The sequence below is a fragment of the Kryptolebias marmoratus genome, linkage group LG1, assembly GCF_001649575.2.
Source record: "Kryptolebias marmoratus isolate JLee-2015 linkage group LG1, ASM164957v2, whole genome shotgun sequence".
NCBI lineage: Eukaryota > Metazoa > Chordata > Actinopteri > Cyprinodontiformes > Rivulidae > Kryptolebias > Kryptolebias marmoratus.
The window spans coordinates 27749176-27775973 of NC_051430.1; the positions used below are offsets into that span (position 1 = coordinate 27749176).

The 26798-nt window shown below is 37.5% G+C and overlaps 1 protein-coding gene across 3 annotated transcripts in view; it reads right to left on the reverse strand.

Moving 5' to 3' along the window:
- ksr2 (kinase suppressor of ras 2) overlaps positions 1–26798 on the reverse strand; it is a 99964-nt gene that overhangs the window by 60267 nt on the left and 12899 nt on the right. For 2 of the 3 annotated variants that reach the window (XM_017427871.3, XM_017427870.3), the window contains exons 4-5: positions 16684–16719; positions 14552–15053 (exon numbers count right to left, since the gene is read on the reverse strand). In XM_017427871.3, the coding sequence (XP_017283360.1) occupies positions 14552–15053; positions 16684–16719 (538 nt within the window). The remainder of the gene's footprint in view (positions 1–14551; positions 15054–16683; positions 16720–26798) is intronic. The other variant, XM_017427872.3, reaches the window with a different exon arrangement.

The following is a 26798-nucleotide window of genomic DNA, read 5'->3' on the forward strand; positions in this document are numbered from 1 at the left end:
ATGCACATCTAATGTTTACTTGTTGAGAGTTTCATTAAAATTTGTCCAATGGTTTGTGAGACATTTTGCTAACAAACAGTTCTGCCTTTTAAGCAAAAGTATTGTTCAATATGTAATGATCAGAAAATGAGCTGGGGATGATGCTGAGCTTCTATCAAACCAAACCTTAGTTCAGTATTTGTAAATTTGGCGAGGTTAAACAGATTTTGCCTCTCCAAAGGTCAGTTAGTCGTGGCAACCACCTTGAATTGAGGTGACTCCAAAAGTTTATGAGTTGTAGATGTCAACCCAGTTTCTGAGAGTTCACTCAAATCTGTCCAGTGGTTCATGAGATATTTTGCTAACACTACAGACAAACTAACACAAACAGACATACAAAAACAGTATCCGCTTTGGCTGTTGGTGGAGGGTGATAAAGTCAAGTGCATATAAGTATAATAGTCAGCACCGATATCAGTTTGTCATGTCATGAGTCTTTTTTTATTTAAAACCCAATGAGATGAGATAAAAGCTTTGTCTTACATGTTTTTGATAGTTTGTGCTTCAGAAAGATGAGATTTGCTCTTCACAATAAGCTGGCAATTAAAAAGGAACCTGACATTCATGTGCACACGCGTTCATCCACCCACTCGCTCCGTATCCACTCTCCCGGTGCTTGCAGATGCAATAATTACAGCGACACCTTCAAGTAAAAGTTCCATTTGATCAAGGACGGGTGAGAGCAGAAGAGTGGTGATCCTTCAAGCGACACTTTTCCATTAGGTTTTGACACATTGGGAGGATTTTAAAAAGACAGGGTGATGAATATTATAAAAACTACCTAGCCGTTGTTCCCTCGACAAATCACATTTACTGACAAATATGCTGCTTTTTGCAGTTCATCTGAGCTTGTTCTAATTAGCACTTGCGCCCATCTAGTCAAGTAAATTACTTGCAGCAATCCATTGACATAAGTCCACTTTTTTTTCTTCAGAAATATTCAAGACAGCTCTGCAGAAACCTATATGGCACCCTGTTGCTTTTTATGCAAATGGAACTGTGGAACAATATCTCTGGCAGCCACTGTTCTGTGCTTCTTTAATAAAGTTAGTGGAGGGGGGATGAAATAAAGCTGGTTAGAATAATGATTACAACTGAGAATTATTGGGAGCCCTTTGAGCAGTTTCATCCAAAGCAGGTGTGCCTGCTTTCAAAAGTCTGCAGCATCAAACCTGGATTGAATAGAAGCTGGCAGTCTGGCAAGTCAACTTTTCATGTTATGTCCTGAGGCGGTGGTGTAAAGCCAATGCCAAACCTAATTTGGAGCAAACCTGAAGTTACTGCATGAAAAGGGAAATGGTCAGTTCTCATTACCTTTCCAAAGATACTAATTTAGATATGTGTAAAATGAATGTTCTTTATTCAGATAAAAAATTTTCATGGTATTACTTTCAATATATGACATACGAATGGGAAAATGAGGTCATCTAAATGATAATCGGTGGAGTCTAACGTGTTTTTCATTCTTGAGGATCCTCAGCTCAAAATGTTGTCTCCCAGAGTTCATAACTTCACATCACCAGGACTTCCAAAGCAAATGCCCTGGAACTCCAACAACAGCGCTAAAAATATGTCAAACATATGAAAAAACAAGCTGTCAAACGATCAAATGGATGGAAGATAATATCTGCAGGTTAGCTAAATTTATGTGGCAGAGAAAACAAATGTGAACAATAAGAAACTCTTCATTGTAAAAAATAAGTAATAAGTTTTACACACACTTACCATTTTTGTACACTGAACTTATTTAAGAAAACAACAAAAAAAAACTTTTACGTAGTTCCATCAGAGTTCAACTTTAGCTCATCTCCAAAAGCTTCACCTACAGAGTTTAAATAAAATATCTAACACTATATATAGTTCCTTATTATCATTATTTGATAATATTATTGAATATTCTCAAGATAATGAAAAACCTCTTTTTCCTTCCATTTCTTTACTTGCTTTTCCATGCAGTGTCTCCAGCGGTCATTGTGTGAGAGGCAGGGCGCAATGATTGCATGTCCATCACAGAGCCACATACAGACAAACATGACGTGATCCATCATTCCCACCCGAACTTATACCCGGTGACAACCTAGAGTTACCAATTCACCTAACATATATGTTTTTGGTCAGTGGGAGAACACCCACTCAATCAAAGATCAGATCAGTCTGTGATTTGTGAAAGGATGAACTAAAAACATTTCCTGTGTACTACCACATTTCATAACCATGTCACTTTACTGCTCTTCAGTTTCAGATATCACGATCAAATAAAATTGAGCGTAAATTTGTTTTATGAACAGAGTTTGTGCATTTGATGAAAGCACCAGTTTTACTACCTGTTCAAATTTATTGCCTGATGATCAAATGCAAGGAATAAAAAGGGTTTTTCTCTCTGTTGTTATCTTGTAATCTTCTTATTTAACTGTGAGCATTTCCTCTTGAGATAAGGATGAATGTCAGTGAGCTGTCAGATGCCGGAGGAGGGCCAGAAGTCTCAAACAGAAGTGAAATTGTGTGTTTAGTGTGGACTAAAAGGTGAGCATGAAGTGGAAGAGACAGGAAAGGACCAAAGGCAATAAAAAAGAAAGAAAGAGAACAAGACCATGTCAGAAACAGAAAATTAGAAAAGAAGAGGGGGTGGTGGAAACCAAAAGATATAGAAGACCAATTGCTGGGAACTGGAAACAATAACCAGGAATGAAGGCGCGTGATGTGTTTGAGGAACGTATTGGAGATATTGATTGTTGCAAACCAACAGAGCATCACCTGTCTAGTCAAATCTGTTTGAGCTGTACAAGCTGTTGCGTGACTGAATGAGGAATATTTGTCCTTTGTGTGTTTTCCTTTTGCAGGCTTGTTATCAGCTTTGAGCAACAGAAGAAGGAAGAGCAGACTGTTTACCAGAATAAACATTTCTGTACAGACTGTACAAACAATAGCTCTGCTGATATTTATAGTATATCCTGAAACAACTTTAAATGTTCCCTAGTTTCAGACTCATGTTTGATGGTTTGGTAATTGAATAAATTTGGTTTCTGCACTGTTTCTTGGACTAAACAACCAAGCTCATATTCCAACGCCACTGATGTCAAAGCTCCAGAAACTTTGGCCACTTTGTTTTTGATTGATCAGCAGTAACTTGAATTAGAAGGTTTGAGGATGGTTGTCTATGGTGACTGTAAATCCCTTCTTGAGAAAAATTTCTAATAGTGCACAGTCTGTCTATTTATTTTGTCACAGCTTGTGGAAGCAAAGACAAAACACCAAGATTTCCAAGCCACGGGTCACCTTCTCAAGCTTTTTAGAAAAACCACCAAAATTAGGCAAAGACATGACATGACATTTCTCACCCAGCCCACACCTCCTAATGGATATGCTTCCAGGAGGATAGGGCATCCTTAAAATGTAGAAAAAGCAACATTTGATTCAGATCAGTCCTCTTGATGTGGCTTTCTCTGCCTACTGAGTTTTTCTAAAATGACTGAGCTTCTCAATCAACAAGAGGTGGCCCAAAAAATCTACTGGAGCTGGAAACTAATTTATACTGCTAATCTACAACCTGAGTCACCAGCTCTGCCCTGCATGGAGCCAAGTTGATGGGAAGAGGCTTTTTGTGATATTTCTAATATATCTGTGTAAAAACAGAGTTTGCCTCTGATACAAGCTGTATGCTAAAAGCCAGAGTAATTCAATCTGGTCTGAAATACATGCTCAATTTTTTCCTAAATATAACTATATATATATATTTGTTTAATGCCTCAAAGTTTCGTAATGCATCACAGATTCCTAAAAACAATAGCAATAAACCAGAGTTAAAGAAATGTGTTTAGGAAAACAAAACAGAACTGATGACTCTTCATCATTGTAGTTTAGTGTATGTTTTGTTTACGTAAAGAATACTTGCCACCTGAGAACATTTGTTGTTCGAGAAGTCATTGTTTTATTCAACAAAAGAGTCTGAATTGCAATCATAGCACAACTAAGGAAGACAAAATGGTGATTAATTATTGTTGAGCACGCACAAGTCTAAACTTACACAGAGTTGTACAATAATGAACTATTCTTGGCATCAAAACTTTTTTTTAATGATTCTCATTTCTCAGTGCTTGGGAGGAAAAGAAATAAAGAACATTTTGTTTCAAATACTTGCAAAGAAAAACAGTTGCTCAAAAGTCATTTACCACTAAGTGTACTGTAATTATACAGGACAGGAATAGTTACAATGTGATGTCATCGACACATTTCTCACTAAATAAACTAATCTGTATATTCAGTAAAGCACTGAATATCTACTAGAACTACAGTATTTGGTAATTTTGTTTAAAAACTGAACAAGACTGAAACTGAAGCATGTGATTTGAAAAAGAAACTGATGAGGAGTTGAAAATGTTCCCCTGGCTGGTGTGAATATATAAATTAGGGGTTGGTTTGGAGATGGTCTCTTACAAAGAAGACAGCAGTCAGAAAAACTTGCAAGTTTAGCCAATCGCACTGAGGGTATTATATGCAGTATTACCAAGAATAATGAGCATTTTCAGTTGTTCAGTTTATTTATGGAGCTCCAAATCACACTGAAGCCAAGTAACTAAGAGAAAGTACACAAGTTCGATTAAATACGCACAAATTAAATCAATTTAGAATCCACTCATTCCAAATCGGTTCAATTCCATTTCTGTGTAACTCTGCTTACATGATGCTGATTTATAAAAACAAAGCCAAAAGATGGCTTTGAATCCTTTTTCTTGTAACCTTATATTGATTATTTTTTTGCTCATACTGTGGTGAAAAAAGCTGAATATAACATCAAATGTGCAAGCTTTTAACTTTTTATCCTAAACTGTGAGTTGAACCATACAACATCTAGTAAGAAATCTGCAATTAGATTTTTTTTATGTTCCAGCCTTCTTCTCTTATCTGTTGCATGCACACCAGCAGATCTCTCTCTCAGCACTTCTCTTTTCTTAGTGTTCAGTTGAATCTGAATCTATTTTCTCTGTTCTGCCAAAATGAAACCATTGCTCAAACCTTAAACTCCGTAATCCGAGCATTAAAGCAGAAGCGCTCGACGCGAGAACAGCTATCTGACCCACAGCTTTGTGGGTTAAGTGGTAGTTTAGAAGCCCAGGCACAGCAGTAAATGACAGCAAACCCAAAAAACAAACGAGGAGAGTCCGGGGAAAATATGGGACCTGGAGCTGATATTATCTGCTGCGACTTCAATACCAGAATGAAACAGTGAGATGGAAGCCTCCCCATGATGGCTGGAATGATAAATGATGCAATAACTGCCTTTATGCTTGTTGGCTAGTAAAACAGTCATACGCTTACTTTTAAATAAATCAGCAACAAGCAGTAAACTTTGCTTTTACTTCTTTGCTTGGCATTTGTCAGAATGATGTTCTGTCTTATGGGAAGATCATTTCCAATCTTCTCCATAGTATAAATCAAAATTAGACTTTAATGATTGTGTCAGGAAATTATTTTTCTAATTAAGTCAAAGACAAAACAAGATTTCTTCAAAATTACCAGAATGACCTTTGCACACAGCTTAAAATGTGACAATTTGTAACAGACAAGTTTTTTTTTAATCTTCTCTGGAAAGAATAACACAACTTTTCAGGATAACTTCTTATCACCCACTTGAAAGCTGTTATGTGCCCCAACAAGCTTTGACTCATTTACAAATCACTGCAGAAAACTCACCTGCCTAATAAATCCATTCTCCAACAGCAACTGTGGCATTTGGGCTAACCTCTACTCTTAAACACTCATATAAATTCATAATCATGACTCCAATTTCTGGGCCATCGAGGGAGGAAGGCATGAGCACTCATTACGGCTGATATATGAGTAAATGGATGGAAAGGAGAGGTGGCAGCATCTGGCTGCTAACGGCCTGGTGTTGACATCCCCTCTAACCTGAATTATCATTAATGGCAAAGAGGCCAGAACCCTGATTAACATGGATGAGCTTCAGTCCACAGAGGAAAAGCTTCCACTCTTTTTTTCCTCCTCACACATACTATTTTGCATGCATGTCTTTGTGAGGTACGCTCAACTATAAAGTGAATGTTCTACATAGCTGAGCATGGAGCCCTAAATCTCCTCAAAGGTCAGAGGTCAACGACTAATGTGACGATGTGTGTGTCCAGCATTTATTAGTGGAATGTCTCAGGAGCTATAATTTTTTATGTTGACGATGTCAGGCAGGAAACATGCCCACAGATTACAGATTAGTCCAGGAGGCAAAGCTGAACTGCAAGAAGAACATTCATTGAAGTCAACTGGCTAAAGTAGAGTTGTTGCTTTTTTATTTATTTAGTGTTTGAGCTCTTCTTGTTAAGAGCTAGATGGGGTTTTTTTTGGTTTTACATGAAGAAAAATTGAGTGTTGTATGTCTAATCCCATATTGGACAGTTCAAGATAGTTCCTGCCAACAGTGTAATACCTGTTTTAAACCAGTGCACAAGGTGTATTAAACTTCAGGTAACCATAGAAACTGTACCTCTGCTCCAATCTGTGTTACCAGATTAGCTTGGTTCCAGACCTCTGAACCACCAAACTCATTTCCAGTTTGTTCAACAGCTCCATTGTTGTTCCCACTGACAGGTGATTCAGCCAGGTGGAGAAATACTTCACCAAACTAAAGTTGGCAGGACCAGTTAAAACTAGATATTTCACAAACTTTGTCATTTTTATAAAAGTTAGCAACCAGAAAATGATAGAAGTGAGAGTGTAATGCAGCCACAAGATGATAAACTATTATGATAAAGAGATGATAAAATCTTATTTTCAGGCATTGCTTCGTTTCGCTGCACAACGCTGGTTATCATCTGGTCTGGACACAAGTTGATGACTGGTGAGAAACTGTGATGGCTTTTAACAAAAATCAGTGAATAAAAAAAAATCTGAATGTCTTAAAAAATAAATAACTTCAGTACATCAGTCAGTGTCTGAAGTGTTTTCTTTCAAAACAATAGACACCAATTATCAGTCTGTGCCACTAAAAGAAGTCATTTCAGGACTCGGTTCACTAAATTATACCCCTTTCTATTTTTTCTGTCTGTCACAGTCCAAATATTATGATGTTTGATTTTTTTCTGCATTGTTTAAAAATTCTTTTGTATTTTTTCTATTGCATTTAGGCTCAAATAACCTGAAATTCCCTTCCCTGTGTGAGGATCTGGGGTTGGCTCCGCCTTCTGGGCAGTGCCACTAATCATTCCTCCACAGGTGTTCCAGTTTTCCACTGACGAGACCAGCTGGTACTTAAGCAGCAGGCTGGGATCAGATCTTCGCTGGAGCATCAAACCTACTGGGTTAGATTCTCCGCCACAGCGTCTAACCTAACTTGTGCTCTCGAGCTAATCACGTTCTCTGTTCTGTGCCTACGACTCAGGTTTTGCCACGTTACGACTACGGGTCGGAGGAACTACTTACCTGGATACTCACGGAGACGTACCTCGCTGCTACCTGGCTCTTCTTGGAAACCACTGGAACCCCTTCGCTCCTCCTCGACACCACAACCTCCCGCTAGGACCAGTAAGCAACAAAGAGACATTGTAACCTTCGCAACCATCTTGGAAATCAACCTGTACCCGAGACTCACCCAGTTCTCCTTCTCTTGCAGACTCCTTCAGGAAAAGATCTTTGTACATAGCCACACCTGTAAAATAAACGCACTTACCTTATTCTCGTCTCCGTGTTTGGTCTTGGTCTCGCTCTATGGACAGAAACCTTCGGGTTTATGACACCCTGTACTGATTTGTTCAAGAAACATGAGCATTTTTTTTAATACAAGAAATTGTTGTTTACAGTGTAAATGTATTTTTAATTAGGATGGGTACTTGGTGAACAATCAACCTACAAGTCAGCCCAAGTGTACAACTATCAATCGTTTCCTTAAATCATGCCACATACCCAATAGTCCCTTCTTCACGAACAGGTGAGCTCCAATCATTAGCTAAGCATCACCATTAGAAGGAAGAAAGGTGTTTTCTAAGTGTTGTCTAGCATATTAACATCGGCAACACATCTCAAAATGATGTTACGTTCAGGCAGATGTGTTGGTATTTAGTAAAGAGCCCAAAACAAGAGACAGGACTGAAAAAAATAATGCCTGAAGGAGCAAAAGTTATGACCAAGAACAGCTTCCTATTGTTGTGCACAATCATGAGGTTACTGTTGATCTTCAGTTGTTACAACAACGGTCAGAAAAGGTGGACACCATAAACCTCAGACAGGTTGTTGTTTCTGGGGCTGGATTAGAACATGTTCAATTTATAGCAGTCTCAATTATCTTTTTCAGTCCATGTTGCATCATATGAGAGCTGGTTTGATGTCATGAGAGGGTCATGTAGGTGTTTTAAAGTTTTAGCTTATCGCTACACAACTGAAGCCCAGCCTGCTAATTAATTTGAAGTTAAGAGATCATTACAGGCTTGCCTATATGGATAACAGATGTGCCTCTAGTTCTACAATCACTTGTTTGCTGCCTGGATATTATTTTCTCTCCTGTGTTCAAAAGTTGAGCAACTTCATTCCTGTTTCCTTTGCATCATAGATAAAATTAGGAATTAGGAACTGTAAAAAAAAAACCCACATTGACAAGTTCTCAAAGAGATGCATAATGAGAGGGGTGAAGTCAAAAAGAGAAGGAAATAGAGAGCGAAAAGGAAAAGGAAAGGGGTAGAGAAATATATGATGTGTACACCAGCCCAGTGAAAGCAAACAGCTAAATTAGTCATGGAAGGAATGCAAATTTGCTTCCCCTGAGTGTTGCGTGGTAGAATTACCCTGAGAGAAGAAGAGAGTGAATCATGCCAACCCCCGGCACCATGTGATTTATTAGCAAACATCCAATTCAATAAGAAAGTGCTTAACATACAAAAAGCTATGAAAGTCTCATAAGGTGGCATTAACTATACGATATTACCATTCCTACTGGGGGATGGCAAGACAAGAGGCAGGGGAAAAACAAAAACGCCCACTTTCCCAAATGATCTTAGTGCGGCGTGCCAAGTGGGACTGTGACAAACTGAAAACTCACTTGGCCTTTTCCACAAATGCATGTTACTACTCATTAACATAGACAATGAGGTTCACTTATTGACACTCCAGTCCAAATAGCCTCTCCACTTTGAAAAGGGCATGAAAAGAGACATGAGAGAGAGCCAAAGAGAAAAATAACAACAGAAAAACAAGAGATGCATAAAGAGTGCAACATAACCGAAATTAAATTGTTGCTGTTATATTAAAACTTAAAATGTAGGTGGTGTTGGGCATGCAGAGTACTCCTACCAAAATAATGTACTGTAATAAATATCTATCATAGGAGTATGAAATATTTATTTCTCCAACACCTGTATAGAGCGAAAAGAAACTCATTGCATTTAGGGAGACATGTTGAGACAAAATCATGAACTTTCTCAAGTATTATCAGTGTTCAGCTGAAGTTTTCCAAACATTACGAAACCAATACCAGAAAAAAGTGATGATAATTAATTTGTGCATTTTTACTCCATGACTCCAAAGCTTATGAAAAGTTTCTGATTGAAAACATTTCACAAGCGCTTTATTTTTAAATTAACACCGAAGCTTGGGTACCAGATTTTCTGATCAGGTTTAAAAATGGGCTTCATGACGATGTTGATAATAAAACTCAGATGGAAAGCCAGGAGAACAAACTAGCACTAGGATCTACTCTCTTTATTAAACAGGACTGATAACATAAATTGTTAGCATCAATTGAAGGACCATGATTAATTTTGGTGTCATTTATTTCTTTTTTTCTCCTAAGCTTTACAACATGATTAGACTTGGGCCTTGTTCATATGGAAACATTACTTTTCCAAGACATTTTTTTTATTTGTCATTTATGAAAGTATTCTCATAAACACAACATTTCTAGAAATGTCTTCAACCCGATGGAAACACTGCAAACAACCTAAAATACTGTATGAACTATGCCAGGCCTGTATGTGGCCATCTACCCTAAGTCTACCCTAAGTGCATGTGTGGTGCCTGTGGTGTTCCCATAAAAAATAAAACTTATGCATAATACCAATACACCACTTCCATGTGGAAGCACCTTCTGTTGTTTTGCATCAGCTCATCACTTATAGGACGTGCAAACTGTAACAGCATGACTCTTCAAAAGAAATGTCTGTAAAACTTTTTTTAAGTTGGAAAAAACAATACTTTAAATTAATATCTGTTATGAATATGTCATGTTGGGCGGAGACGGAGGCGAACCCAGACTCATCGCAAGAACTTAAAGCAACTAATTTAATGTAAAATAAAGAATTAGAAACAAAACGCTGATGTGGCAGCAAAACTAAACATAACCAAAATCCAAGACTGAGACACAAGACGAGAGAACAACCAGACAGCGCATGAAGCGACAATGAACCAGCGAGTGGAGGAGATGACCGGGTTTTAAAACAGAGGGTAATTAGGAGAAGTGGGCACAGGTGAGTGATAACAACTAGGATCAGGTGAAGATGGGCGTGGCAGGAAAACAAGAGACTGACTGAGGAGAAGTGAATGATGACAGGAAACAAAGACACGAGGAACAAGAACTGAACTAAGAGAAGGCTAACAAAGATAACTGAATAAAATAAACTCAAACTGAAACATGAAGACAATAAACTGAATACAAAAACACAAAGAAAACACAAATCCTGACAGAATAATTTCAACAATCATGTCTGTGGTTGTGCAATCAGTCAGGTCTTAGATTGTAATGACCAAAACAGAAATAAAGAATATGCCTTCTTTAGTGAATACAGAAATAAAGGATCAAACCATTTTCTCATGCTACCTCATGACAAAATTAATGTCTGAGGATCTATTTTTTTCCAATAAATTATCACCTTGAATCATTACCAGAGGAGCAAAAGCCTTCTTATCTGTCCACAAAGATACTTTTATTTAATGAGTTTCTACACTATACTGTGAACATATTACAGAATGCACTTGTCTTATACATTTTAAATACATTTAAAATATCATACAGACTATTCAATATAATGTACTGATATGATACAGGCATAAAATATCAAGACAGTCTATTCTGTTGTTCAAATTATCATATCTGCCATTATTAGATAACACGCTGTTTAAAAAAAAATTGTTTTTTAAAAGCTGAATCTTTGATTACCTAAGGCTAACAAGCACTAATGTTAATTTCACTCAAGTCTAACAAATTGATTAACAAGAAGCAACATTTGTATTTGCTGCTCAAAAACATTATCAACCCCTAAATGAAAACACAATATATTTAATTTATAAGCTCGTATCCATCCCACCTAATTGTTGTTCTAATTGAGCATCCCTGTTCTGTGGTTGAGTTAGATATTTGCTAATCTTCCAATTCACAGTCAGATTCCCTGCAGAGCTTTCTCCATAATCACTTCTAAAACTGAGAGCTGCAAATATGATCCTATCCACACAGAAGAAAACGGTTAAAAATAAAAACAGTTGAGAATTTAAAAAGAAAAAACAAAACCAAAAATATTTATCAGAAGGAGAAAAAAAAGAGTGAGACAAAAACACAGCTGAATATTTTTGGACTCAACATTAGGTGAGAAAAAATAAAGTTACATTTCCAGCACAGGGATGAAAGTTTGTTTCTTTTGTGTCACCAACTTGCAAAATTGGTTGTTGTTTCATCCCCAGGTGAGACTTTTTTAGATGAGATAATACTGAACACATCGGTAAGGCGGCAATTTGCTCATTATTTTTAAAGGGGATAGGGTGGGGAGGGTGCTTAAACCATTCTGCAGGAAAAAAAACGCATTATCCCAGAGACAAACACATTCAGCTGAAAATCATAAAACTATAAAGCTGAAGATGAGAATTCTGACAAACAGACCACCACATTGTCTGAGTTTTGCAACCTGAAAAATAAACAGTTTTTACACAATGAAAGCAGAAAGACCAGAAACTGAAACCAATACTTTCGGCTAACAATGAAATGCAGATAGGCTGAAATGGGGTCTATTTTAGAAATATCATTCCAGATGTTCTGAAAACAAACAACACAGACAGCGTACTCTAAAAACAATATTTCAAATGATTTTAATTAGTGTAAAAGCTCATTTGCAGCCCATCCATGACCTGCTTGCACATTTTGGTGACTAAAACAAACACAAGAGGTGCTTACAAATCACCAAAAACTTCCATGCAAATAATTGTGTAATGCAAAATTGATAGAAATGTAAATGTTTATACAACAGCGTTAATCTTTGAGATTGGAGTTGTTTAAACCTCACTAAGACTAACCCTTATAGCTCATCAACTTGGTTAAAATTAATCTCTCTTTTTCAAAAATTAATATATTCAGATAACTATCTGTAACAGGTAAGTTGTTATTGTTCATAATACTTCCACAGAGACCTACCTCTAAAGAGCTAAACAATTGCTTTAAAGAGGACAAGAAACTGCAGATAATAGCAACAGTAGCTGGTTCTGCAGCCTGGTCCACTTCAGGGAGCTACAACAAGATATTTCTGCAGGAATAACCATGAAATTATCAACTGATATGTTGATGTGTTATATGTTGATGTTGATGTAAATGTAAATGTTTATAAAACTGTGTTTGCTTGAACCACTATAAAGTCTTTAAGCTTGAAAATGTTTTAAGACAGCAACAATCTGCTTTGGATTCCAATAATCAACTAATCAGATAAGTTATTCATTTTCTTTTCATGAAACCCCATTTCAAAAGATCTGAACTATCCCTTGAATATGCCTTCAAACCAACATTTTAAAAGCAATAGGAACACAACAGGCAGTTATTAGTTTTGAAAGCCAATTTATTTGTCAGTGGAAAAACCCAACTCAGTTTCTCCTTCGACATATGCCGAGCGGCTTTGCACCTTCAGCGGCGGCACATTATGCAGTGATAATGAGATATTAGGTTATATCTCATTAAGAAAAAGGGAAGAAATATGTCTCTTGAGGTCAAAGTGTAATCCCTGGTTATTGTGTCCTGGCCATAATGTCAGGCAATTAGGCACAAGAAAATGAGGACAGAATGAGCAGTGTGAGATTATTAGGATTCAGACTTGAGTTATAAGGAGTAATATTGTGGATATGGATGGAACATAGTTAATTAAAAATGCAACCATTTAATGAAATAATTTTTTGATGCTTGAAATATTTCTTTGAGGGAAACATTTAAACGTGATGTGAAGCAATGACTGAAAAAGAAAATGTTACGCTAAACTTAATTAGAGAAGTATTTTCACTTTTTCATGAAGTATTTAAATAAGGATGAGGAAAAACAGATGCCAACTTTGCAGTAAAGCCAGTTTTGCTGCACATACAGATACAAATCAAAGAAAGGCTTCATGCCAGTACTAAAAACAGCCAACTTGATGCTTGCCAGTACCATTTTTCAACCAATTATGATGTATTACCAGAGATACTTGGCAATCAGAGAAGCCAGTAGATCTGCCCTTTCTCAGTAAGATGCAACATTTCCAGGCACACACAGGCCATTGATTAGAGAGGCTCAACATGCCGCCTGCAGTCTATCATTGCTCTGGGACCGGTAATCAATTCTCTAATGCCGTTTGAGCCTATTCACTGCAGCAATGATCCACTGGCCACAGATACCCACGCGCGCACACCAACGGACACCAACATGTGTGGCTGTCGCCCTGTCTGCAAGCAGGCATAAAGCAAATAAAACCCAGATGGCCATTGAAAAGCATATGACAACTCCTGAATAGCAACTTATCAAGTGGAGGAGTGGTCACTGTCATCTAATGGCATTATCAAAATGAGGGCAGCTCTCCTGAGGCAAACTCTGGTTCCTGATTACCTCGCCGTCACAGACCCTGTTCATGGCCAAATCTGATCAGCATAGCACCAGACATAGAGATGGCTGGTCAGGAACTAAACCCGAAGGCCCCTTATCTCTGCCGACAGCCCGGTGCTTCTTTACGAGCAGCGCTGTCCTCCGAGGAATTAATCTGATTGGGCTCAGTTCAAACATTAGGTTCTAGTTGTCAGGATCTGTGCTTTATGTTAGTTTTAATGTTTTTGTATTCATGGTTGTGTTTGTGTTTGGTTTTTCCATGCCACTGCTCCTCAGTCCTGCCACGCACATCCTCACCTGCTCTTGTTTTATTTGTCGGCTCATGCTGCAGTCCGGTTCCTCCTCTGTGTTTTCCTGAGCTCCCTGGGTTCCTGATATATTAAATATTTTAGTTTTCACCTGAGCTCTCCTGTGTCGGCCTGCATTCTGGGTTCATCCCCGACAAACCGTGACACTAGTAAAGCTGCTAAAAAGAAACTCTGGGTTCAAATTCTTCTCTGAGAACCCTGGAACAGATCTCTGCATGTTTGCTAAACCAAATTAAAGGATTTACTTTAGATTTTTTCTTTTTGAGGCATCAAAATAAACCATGAATCGTAAATTATCACTAACACTAACAACTACATTTATCCATTCTATTCTTATCAACAGAAGACTGCAGTTTGTAAAGAAACTGCAGAGTAGAATGTCACTTACTTTGGTGTTTGCGTGTCATCCAAGCGGTTCCCCAGCTGAAACTCGTGGGATTTGCTGCGGTGCAGAGCGGTGAAGCCAGGCAGCAGGTAGATGAGCTTGCGACTTGGCGGAGGTGGCGTTCCAGGTGCCTTCACTTTGTTTCTTCGCCGCATGGGGGGAGTGCCAGGTGGTGTCATGGTGTTGACCACCAAAGGAGTCCGAGGAGGTGTGTGGCCAAAATGCCTTTGGCGGGGCGATGGGGGCAGTGAGCGATGGCCCGAGTCCAAGGAAGGGAAGAGTCCCGTGGCTGGGTTTTCAACAGTAAGTCGATCAGCGTACAATGGGGGGGCCAAGGCCTGGGGACTGTGGCACATGTGCTGGTTGTATTTGGACTGGACTTGGGGGCTTTGGGAGAGCTGGAAACGAATCCACTGACTGGGCTCCGGCTGGCACACTGGAGTGTTTTCTTTGCCAGATTCAGAGGTGGGCCACGGGATGGACCAGTCCTGTTTTGCTTGGCTCCCTGTGGGGAGAAAGCGGAAAGAGAGATGTCAAAACACTCGGCTGTCACCTGCTGCATAAAACACATGTTTAAAGGTGTTAAAAGCACTTCATTTTGAAAGTTCAGTTACTGTCAACCAGTTAATCCAAACCTGTCCTTTTTGCATTTCCTTTCCATCAGACTGTTCCAGTTGGTTGTTGTAGCCCTTAGTTTTATTACCTCCTCCAAGGAAATATATTTTCAGTAGTGTTAGTTTTTCTGTTGGCAAGATTACTTAAAAACTAATGAACAAGTTTTGCTGTAAATTTCAGGAAATGTTGGGGTTGTCAAAAAAAAAACAAGTGACTAAATTTTAGTGGTGATCTGGTTCATAATCCAGATCCTACAACTTTTTAATGATTAGGTTTGTGCTCTCTGAGTGCTTCTAGTTTGACAGTAAGTCTTTTTTTTTTCTTTAAAAAGACAGTAAGTCTTTTATCTAAGAACTGACTCTGTATTTATCAGCTGGTAAAAGTAGTCTAAAGTACTAAGTTAGGAGTTGTTGTGGAACTTCTTTTACATAGTTTGATTATCTTTGTGTACTTGTCTTTAATAATTTAATCGTTTCTAAATACAGGAACTTAAGCGTTTAGTTGCTACATTTCAGCTTACAGAGGCTGCAAAACAGAACAGACCGCAGTCAATAAATGCAGTCTGGGAGAAAAAACTCAGAGCTTATCTGCTAACTCAGAAATAAAAGTGAGGGATATTGACGAGCACTACCACAGCAACTTTTTCAGCATGTGGGAAAAGAAAAGTCTGATTAGTTAAAAGCTAGCAAGTTAGCCCCAACTGAACTTTCAAAATTAAACACATATAAAACCTAGATGTGCTTAACTCAGGCTATTAAATATCAGATTTGACATATATTGCAGTATCTAGCCATGCAATTACCTTTGGTGAAATTAGCACAGATTTATGAGGTTGATTTTTCTTTGTCCGTTTCATGCAGACAAATGGGATTCATTTCTATATGATTTTTTTTTTAGAAAATATATTGTGATTGTTTAAAAGACCTTATCATTCTGTTTTATATCATATATTTAGTGACAAATACTTTTTTAAGTAGGAAAAATGCATGCATGTCTAGATACCATTTGAATTTAAACCGAAATTTTATTTATTTATCTTATCAAAACATCTTTATATGTTAGATGTATCATGATAAAAACATGTTTGACATTTAAACTTGTGCTTTGCTTTTATTTCTAAGACAATACCTTAGCAATAACTACAAATTGTAGCAGTTATGTAATTATAAACAGTATAAGCAGTCATTTTAAGCAACATGAAGCAAGCGGACATTTACAGCAAGCTAAATGTTCAGTTTGAGCGATGCAGGATTACCTTTGCTGTTTTCTAATGTGGATATATTAGTAGAGCAGCAGTGTTAATATATGTTGATGTGAAGCTGATCAAGCATCGGTGGATGGAGCAATAAAATGAGAGAAATAGTGCAGAAAAGCAAAGCAGGGCAAAGCTGCATGAGTCATAACACAAGCTAACTTTTATTAAAACTTTAAATTGAATGAGAACAAAAGCAAAAGAAGTAAAAGACTTAAAGGTGAGCAGCCAAAATGAGTGTTTTTGAGCTCAGATGACAATACTTTACCTCCATTACTGTGCAATTTATCCTCCTCAAGTTGTTCTTCAGAAAGAAACAAAAAAAAAGACTGTGTTTATTGATCTGGAAGGAAAGCAGCGGAAATACTCTAAATGTTGTTCCATCTGCACTTACACATAGCCAAAAGGCTCTTCAGAACAACAAGAATAATGTTAGTAAAATCTAAGCAGATGCAGTATTTCATGCATGACTAACTCTGTGTGCAAATCTGACCTTCATTACAAACTGTTATTGACCTTCTGGCCACCGTAAATGCAAATTTTCGTCAACAACTTCAAAACTTTTTTTCTATTTTTGGTTTGTGTCGTTATTTTTGCTCCACGTAACATTGTCTCTGAGGAAAAATAAGCATCAAAACACACACTTCAAACACAACATTAGCACCAGCAACAACAGATCCACCACAGGAAATATCTGCTATAAAAAGGTCCCGTGTGAGTTGGAAAACTTGGGGGTTAAAAATTGCCAACAGCTTTTTCTATTCTGCAGTGTTATAAAGACGAGTTCAAGAGGAGCGATGTGACGGAGAAGAAAAGAAAAAGATGGAAAAAAATCCATACGGAAAAAGTTTTAAAAAGAAATAAATAAACTTTTTTTTTTTAACTTTTAAAATCTTTGGTTAAAACATCAATACATATATATAAAGCACTGTTTTATTCTCTTCTGAGCTTTATAAAGTGTCTTTACTTCTCATTCACAAAAAGTTTCCTTTTATGTATTTGTACTCTACATATATGAAGTACTTTTTGTGTGTTTGACAGTATGAGGTTGTTGTGTTACTCAAGAACATATAAACACATGACAGAGATGGAGCAAATCTTTGAACTGGAAGATAACCTTGGGTTTGCTATTATTAAGCAAGAAGATTCAGGGTTCTTAAATTTACATGACAAGATTTTTAAGAATATGTGTTGCAAAGTCATGAAGACTGGTCAAAAAGTTTCAAACTCAAATATACAGAGATGACACTATACTGCTCTTAGTATTTATTTGTATTCCTCATCAGGATGAAACAACAATTTAAAAGGTTCAATTCTGTGGACAAAAAACAAAATAGATTCAGTCTCCTTGCTGGGAAACACAAGGTTTTTGATTTCATTGTTTTGTTGTGTTGCTAAATAGAGCTTTTTTAGTACACAGACCCAAACGACAATTAAAATAAATTGGGGAGTTATTATTTAACATTTTTGGACCTAAATTCATTAGAAGTGTCAGGGACGCTGGTGAGCGAGATGAACTCAGAGCGCAGACTCCTTATCAAAAAATGAAAAAAATTAATTTTAAAAATAAAGAAACAAAACAAAAGCTGACATGGCAGCAAAAATACACAATATAAACAAAAATCCAGAGGCGTGTAACAAAAAGGCAAGGCAAGGAGATTGGCAGTGAGCCAGGAAGTTGACAGGATTCATGACAGGAAGTTGTAAAGTTGAATCAATCGATGAAGTTGAACTTGCTTTCATTCCTTTTGCACAAATTCTTAGCAAAAGTCATCTTGGGATTTATGCAAAAAAGAAAGAAAACTAATTCCATTTCATTTAATTTCATACAATTCAATACAATTTATAACAGTCCAGTTTACGTCAATATTCATCTGTATTTTGCCATTTGGTGAAAAGTAGCCAAGTAAAAGATGGTCATGTAAAAACCTTTTGCATGCCAACATGCGCAAGCGGAACAATGTGACGACCCACACAAAACTGTTAAATAAAACATTCCTGTGAACTATGTCAGTGGTTAGTTTCTGCTCCCTTTCCAACAATTCTTATCAGCACACCTGTTGCTGTTCTAGTTGTCATAGAAACCTGTTGGGTTTTAGCACCGTATGGCACTATTCTCCTGCATAAAACATTGTCTCCTCGAGACGTTTTTTTTTAAGACAAACCTAAATCATAATTGAAGACAAGAAGTCATAATTATACCAACTAGCAATGAAAACGGCTGTTATTTTACACATAAAAAGCATTTCCAAGAGCTGATTGGTCTGAACAAACCACATGCTGTTCACAGCTGTAATTTGCACCTATAGAAATCCATCAGGGTCCCTGGAATCAAAGCTTTGCTGTCACTTTGCCCTCAGTGTGGCCACTTGAAGACCACACTTGAGTTTGAACCCCTGAGTTACTCTATGAAAAACCCTTCAGAAAAATCTCAAGATGCAGAAAAGTTGAGAGCTCATCCAGGAATGCAGGGGAAAATCAAGCCTCCTCTATTAGCATAAATCTACCCAAAACAGGCCTCTCAGAAATATGAAAGTTCAGCCTGATGTCACATGAACATTAATCAAATCCAATAAATAGTTCACATAACTGAAGCTGACATCACAGATGGGAGGCAGCAGGAAGATGATTGCTTGTGGGCCAGTTGAAAGATGTTTAATGACCGGCACACGAGGTAGCAATTAGTATCAAACATTTCAAAATGAGGTAGTTTCTGAAAATGTTGACCAATCACCTTTGATTTGAGTTATGAGCTTCCCTGTGGTAATTATGCTCTCGCACGTGGCTGCTTCTTCTTACAAGTACTTTTGACAGTTCCTGTTAGCCGATGCCCAGGTGAAAATTCTCAGGGTTCACTCATGAACCTGTAACTTCAAATAATGAATCGATTTACGGAGAACATTAGTATCTTAGCAACTGCCTTGTAGAAATACTGATGGGACTGAGAATTTATTCCATCACATAGTTTCACCTGAGCGAAACCAAAAACTGTTTGTGTAGAAATGACACGTAGAACGCACACCGCCCTCTAACTCTTTGAAAACTGATCCAAGTTGTTTGCCTTGCGCTTGTTTGTCAGAGGAGTAGTTTTGTTCATCTATCCCCTGTACTTTATTAGGATTTTGAGGAACAGAAACGCAAAAAAAAACATGTAATGTAGCTGATTCCTCTCTGTAAAAGCATTTCTACCATAAGCTTGGATTTATTTTATTACTTGATTGCTCTTTTCCTTAAACATATATCAAGTGATATTTAAATTACCTGTACAAGATGACAAAATAAGCACCCCCAACTACTTTCTTTACTACCCTGAACAAGTTTGTGTGCTGTGCTGCTTGCTTGGTCAGGTATTTCTAAGTGCTTTAAAAGAACTTTTGTTGTTTCTTTTATTATTTTTGTTTTTTGCCTTTTTTTTTTTTTGACATTCAAAATGTTTTTTTGAATGTCAAAAAAAAAGAAAATCCAAATCAAAGACTGTCATGCAAGATTCAGATCCAACTACATAAGATTATAAAATAACTTTTGGCACAGAGATACTCAAGCTGTCTTCATTATGATCTAAATAAATTAAATACACAAAACATTCAACTAAATGCCAGACCACTGCTTTAAAAACTCTTTGTTTTTCCATTTTTATTAGCTAAGCCAAGTTGTGTTTACTTGAAGCCTCATAATAAATCTTTTTCTTTTTTTTGCCTCTGAATAACCCTGCATCTTCACATCGAGTGTAAGGCCAAACAATGCACCTGAACCACTTACAAGCACTTTTCCTCTGCAGTGATTAATGAAGAAAGCACATCCCACCACCATAAAAAGGTACAAATTTAACATGCGCCGAGGCTTTGAGAAAGGCCGATAACAGCCTCATAATTGGACTAATTACCTCAAGATACGTTGCTTCTTTTGGCTAAATGGCAGTGAAATGCCAGCGTGGCGGGTCCTTCTTGCTGCCATTGTAAACAGGATTTAGTGAAAAGGGCAATGGCTGTGTTCAATAATTGCAGTGTCCCTTTTAAAGCTGGACTCTTTTGAGTGGAGGGTTTGTTGAACGTTCTTGCAGCGTAATCAGTGGGACTCAAAGTTAGACCCTGCTAATTAGTTACCAGTCAATAAGGACCTCCTGGGTTTTCAGGAAGACGGTTAAGGGTTCAGTCAATGCTTCTTCAAGCCATTTTACTTCTCTGTTGCAATCTTAGCCTTTCTTCTGCCCCTTCTATTTTCATTATCTGTTTCTCACTTTCATTTTGCCATGTTATTCCACATCTCCCCGTATCATACTTCCTCTCCACCTCTGATCCCTTTTCCTCACATACGCCGTGCCTCTGTCTGTATTCATATTTTTTTCTTGCTGATGGCATTTGAAGCCAATTAGGTGTTTATATGCATGCAAAGCTGTCTCAAAGCAGAGCATGGGAACATTCCTTTCAGATGTCAAAGATTACAGAGCAAACTCCCAAAAGAGACCTGCCGTGCAAAGCAAAGATCAACACTATTACCCTGATCAACACAAGGACTCATATTCAAGAAATTCTTCAAGTGAAATGTGAAAATGTTTGTATGCAAGCGCACGTGTATGTGTGTGTGTGTGTGTGTGTGCAGACTTGTCTACAGGGGCGGACTGGAGAACGTGTGCATATTGCGGCACAAAAGACCGACCGGCTGCCTCTAAATTGTATGACTCATCCTCATTGCAACTCGCAAACTGGAGTCCCAGGAGCTGGTAGTGAAAAATTCTATTAACTTGCATTAGTTTTCTTCCACAGAACAACATACATTCACTTATTTCCTTTATTTCTGCAGCTGTATGAAATACACACACTGACAAGACTGCAGTCTGACCATTTTATTAGAACTCCTAATGACTCAGATACTAAAAAAAACATTTTCTTTGAAAACAAAAAAACTCTGCTTTCATTCATGATGGCTAAGTGTGTCTTTCTTACATTGAAATTCCTTCTGTCTTATAAAGCATTTGCCACATCTTGCCTAAAAGTGTCCAAAGGGGGCAGTTCAACATTAAAAAGCAATAATTTATCTTTTATTCTCGCATTAATTCTTGCTGAAACACAGGTCCTTGCTATTTCATGTGCACACACAGATGTGCAAATGTGGCAGTGTTTGGAGGCTATGACACATCTCGCTCTCCATCTGGGTACGAACGCCACAGCAAGCCCTGGATTTCTCTGAGCTGAAAAGTGCCTCTCGCCGTTCTGTGCTGTGGTGTTGCTGTGCCGCATTCACACATTTAAGTAAGCCCCCCCACACGTTAGAGAGCCCATTAGTGGCTCTGTGTGGCCAGCTTTGGAGAGCCAGAAGGAAGGGGAGGAAGAGGACGAAGACTGGAGACACAAATGAAGCAGAGAGGCAGAGAAGATAACAAAGGAAAACAGAGAGCGAACACGGAGCAATAAAAACACAGCCCGCCACTTCGCTGTAAACTCGTGTTGTCAAATCTGACATCAGGTCATAAAATATTGGTCGAACATCTGTGGAGAAAGGTCCGTTCTGTTTCATTCTAGGACTTAAAGGTTCGCTTTAATAGTTATCAGTAGTTAGCACCTTATCACCCATGACATCAGCCAAAAAAGATGCAAAAGTCTTCATCCAGGTTAGGATAATGGCTAGCCAAACGAGGTCCAGAACACTAATATTAAACATCTGAATGATAACCTTTAGTTTGTTGCTGATTTCTCAGCTGAACTCTGTGTGCAGAGCATTGACTGTATCTACAGTATCTGGAAGCTGAAGCCACAAAGTATGTAGTATAATTTTTAAATCTCAGCTCTTGATGCAAACAAATGGGATATTTACTTGACTAAAAAACAAAATTACCCTTCAGATCATGTTTTTCATGCTTTTTATGTAGACATACAAAGCTCCTACCTTGCTGCTGTATGTTCAGTTATGTATTTTTAAAATATGTTTAGTTTTACATAGTAATTTGAGACTTCACGTAAGAAAAGTATCCTGTTACACTGTGATTGACAGTGTCACAGCCTGTTAGAAAGTTGGGATGGCGTGTGCGAGAGGCTTTCATATCGAAGGTACAGCCCCACATTGCCACTGCACAGCCTCTGGCTCCAATATGACAACATGGCAGAACTCAGAAAAATATTAAATTAAAAACAATGGGAGAAGGCAGAATTGCTTCATCCATCTTTCTTGATGTCAGTGGTCAATTATTTGGCATAACAGCACAGATACATGAGGGGGGAAATAAGATTTGGCATTTAAGTTGCCAACTGGCACAAACCAGGCACTTAAGGTTAAATGTACACATCCATAACAAATGATATGGTGCCAATCCAAAATAATATGATTACAAAAACTTGAAAAATTAGACGTGCCTGCTATACAATCTGTATTTGAGCAGTTAAAGGGTGGAGGATCAGCTCTACAGTATAATTAATGATTGTTCAGATCTAATCAAATTAAGTGGAAAGAATTATCATTCATGACTAATTTGTTTGAATTACATTTCTTTTTGCTTTCTCTGAAAACCCCCTTTCAGAGCTGGTTTAGAGCAGATAATAACAAAGCATGAGAAAAAGAAAAATCCCAGAGATGAGATCAGAACAGAACAGACGACTTTAAAACAGCAGGGAACACCAGAGCACTTCAGTTATAACAAGTCAAGGCTTACAACAAAATATTCAAAACATCAAGGTCACTTCTGGGCAGCCCGTCTCAGGAGAGGAAGAACTGCACAGAGCCTCGCTTCCAACACATTTGTGGGTTAAAGTTCAAACACATTTTGGTTTTAAATGCTCATTTGGAGGCTGCGAGTTGACTGAAAGCCAAAGTAAAACAGAAAAGGGTAATTTGAGGGAGCTGTTACTCACATCAACATTTTTACTGCTCATGCCAATAATAAGAAGGCAATAACCACCATCACCTGTCAACATGATGTTTTATCGATGCTCATCTGTGTTTCTTGAATGAACTTAATTTGTTCCCATTTATTAAAGATAAAAGAAAAAACCTGCAGCTGGATTGTTTCCCTAAAATGGACCCAGCAGTATTTTTCTGTTTTAGTCCTGAAGCATCAGTTTTGATAGAAGCGCAACCGAGATTCTTCAGAACATTAGCATCACTGACCCGCAGTCATAAGACGGCCATTTCCTCTCAAACTTACAGTTCTGATAAGATGAAAGTAATAAATATCAAACGGGGAAGGGGTATATATTTTAGAGTGCTCCTAACATTAGGTTTGGCCTGACAGTTATAGGGTTATATTCTTTTATCTTCTTCTTGTTGGATTTCACAAACAGTTCTTTTACAAAATGCACATTTTGCTATATATCAAATAGCAGATTTGAGTACATGTCCGTCTTCATTAAATCTGTCCAGGAAAACCAAAGTGACAAAAAGTTAGTGAGGAAGTTAGAGAAGCTGACAGATTGATAAATAACACCAGAGTGAACCGAGACGTCATTAATATTTCATGATTCCAGCAGAGAACCAACAGAGTCTGGTTTTCAGGCTGAATCCTTCCTCAGAATGTCAAAGTTAAATTCCCTTGAATAAAAATACTCCTTTAATGGTTTTGTTGAGCACATGTTAAAAGACAAAAAAGAATCTGTTTTGTGATCATTTCGAGTCTTCTGTGTGACAAGTCGCCTGCTACAAAGCAAAACAGACGAAGAGAAGAGAAGAGAAGAGAAGAGAAGAGAAGAGAAGAGAAGAGAAGAGAAGAGAAGAGAAGAGAAGAGAAGAGAAGAGAAGAGAAGAGAAGAGAAGAGAAGAGAAGAGAAGAGAAGAGAAGAGAAGAGAAGAGAAGTCCAGTTTTAGTGATGCTCTACTGCCCCCTTCTGGTTCACATTTGTCATTGCAGAAAACGTCCCTGAGAACCAAACATGGTCTGTTTGAGCCATCTGGTGGCGAACAAAGGTATCACACTTTTGTCTTTTTACGCTCATAAACCTAACACTACACCAAAGTATGTTCTTGTTATTCACATTATTATAAATTCTGTCTACAACTTATTATCCATAACTAAGAATTTGACGACTTATTTCTTAAAAATGATATATAACATCATAACATTATTATAAGATTACAATTACAATCTAACATCCAACAACAGTATCTGTGCTGGTGCTGCATCCGTTCTAACACATATTTTGCTCTATAATCCATAACAAACAAATTAATGCAGTAACTCTCTGGGTGAGTGAGCATAATAAAAGTTGTCTTTAACCCCTGAACTACAAGTTGTTTGTAATTAAATAAAAGTTTAAAAGTGTGAATAAAACCTAAAACAACAAAAAAAAGAGTATAAACAAAAGAGTGTTTAAAACTTGTAAAAGTCAGTAAGTTAAAAACATAAAAATAATGAACAACATTGTTTTTTTCTGACTTGTTTTTTTAAACGGTATAGTGAAATGAAAAATAAATATTTTATTATTAAGCAAACCAATGAGGGGAATCTAGTTATTCAAAAACAGCTTTTCAAAGAATTGATATAATTACAAAATAAAAGTGGACAGCAAAATACATTTCAAATAAAAGCCAAGTATTTCTTGAAGGAATGCATATCGCCCGCTGCCTTTTATGCCAGAGTTTTAGACTAAAACCATTTATTGATGAAAAAGGGACAGAGTTTTACTTATTTTGGTGAAACCTCATAAACAAACTCTTGTGCTGATGTGTTAGTGCTCAGGGCATAAAACAGGGATCACTATCAGCTACTACCACACATAACTGAGCTCAGTGTCTGAAATTAATCCCCTTCATTCAAATTAAAATAATGATCATGTGTTAACAAACATACAGGGCTGACTCTAACAGGTGATGCCAAAGTTTTATACAAAGATGTTCTGTGACGTGTTAGCACTCAGAGTTTGTGTTGAGGATGACTCTCAGCTACTACCACACCATACTTATAGGTCAATATCTATAAAATTGACTGAGTTAGAGCCATTTTTGTGTTAACTATAGTGGCCATCTTAAATTCAAAACTCCAGAAGATAATCAGTTGTAGATGTGCATCTAGTGATTACTTTCTGAGAGTTTCTGAAAGATCAATCCAGTGGTTCATGAGATATTTTGCTAACAGACAGACAGGACTGATATCGAGAGTTACTGCCTTTTACTTAAATAAATATATCACACAATGTGTAGTGCCCAAAGTATGTGTTGGGGATGATGCTCAGCTACCACCACACCTAATCTTAGCTCAATATTTGTGAAATTACTGGAGTTTTAGCCATTTTTGTGTTTCGTAAACTTAGTTGGCTGTGGCAGCCATCTTGAATTGGGTCGATCAGTTGTAGATAAACGTCAAATCATTAGTATTTCAGAGTTTCATTTCAATCTGTCCAGATGTACAGACAAATGAGCACAAACACACACACACACACACACACACAAACAAAACATTGTCGAGCCACCTTCCCCTTTAAAAGCAGGCAACAATAAACCCCACAAAGCTTTTAGTTGTAATAATAATGTTTATATCTTAATAAAACTAAACCAGTCTGTTAATACTTATAAAGAACACAACAATGTTGATATGTCAGGATGAAAACATTTTTAGACTATGACTTTTGCTTTATATTTTAGTTTCATTAAGTCAAAAAAGGCTTGACTGAGTTTTTTGATTCTATATGTAAGCTGTAATTATGTTTTGCTTATTTTTCTTCACATGAGGCATTAAGTCTAAATATTAAAGTAATAGTACATTTTATTTGCTCATTAAACAGAGATAGAAAAGCAGTAAATTATCGCCACACAAGACAATAAGTTGATCAATCTGTTGGCCTTATTGCGGTGATCAGCTCCGGCTGTGGCCGTGTGGCATCGCGTCACAACAAACCAAGAAATCTACAGTTTATTTTATTATCGTCTCCCTGGTTGTAAAGATGGTTCAGCTACGACGTTAAAACAGCCTCGATCCCCCAACACGGATTTCTTTAAAACGCTTTGACGTTTTCTGAAAAACACAACCTTTTCCAGAAGGATTCACACCTGAGAACGCCGCTCAGGACGGGTGTGAAGAGTTAGAAACTGAGCCAAGATGTTCAATTAGCCTCAGAAATCCTAAAAAATACAAACCTGAAGGAAGCATCTAACAAGTCAAAGAGGCTTGAACTCCGTTTGTCTGTTAGCAAAAAATCTCACGAATCACAGGACGGATTTTAATGAAACTGTCAGAAAGTAATCACTGGTTGTACACCTACAACTCAATAACTTTCGGTCTCAACCAATTTAAGATGGCCAAAACAACAATGTCTATACCTCAATCATTTTTACAGAGTTTAAGCTCAGATTTGTTATGGTGGTAGTAGCTGAGAGTAATCTTCAACACAAAATTGATCACTTGAGCTCTCACCTTATTGAGTTAGTGATCTTAGTTTAAAACTCTGGCATGAAAGACAGCGG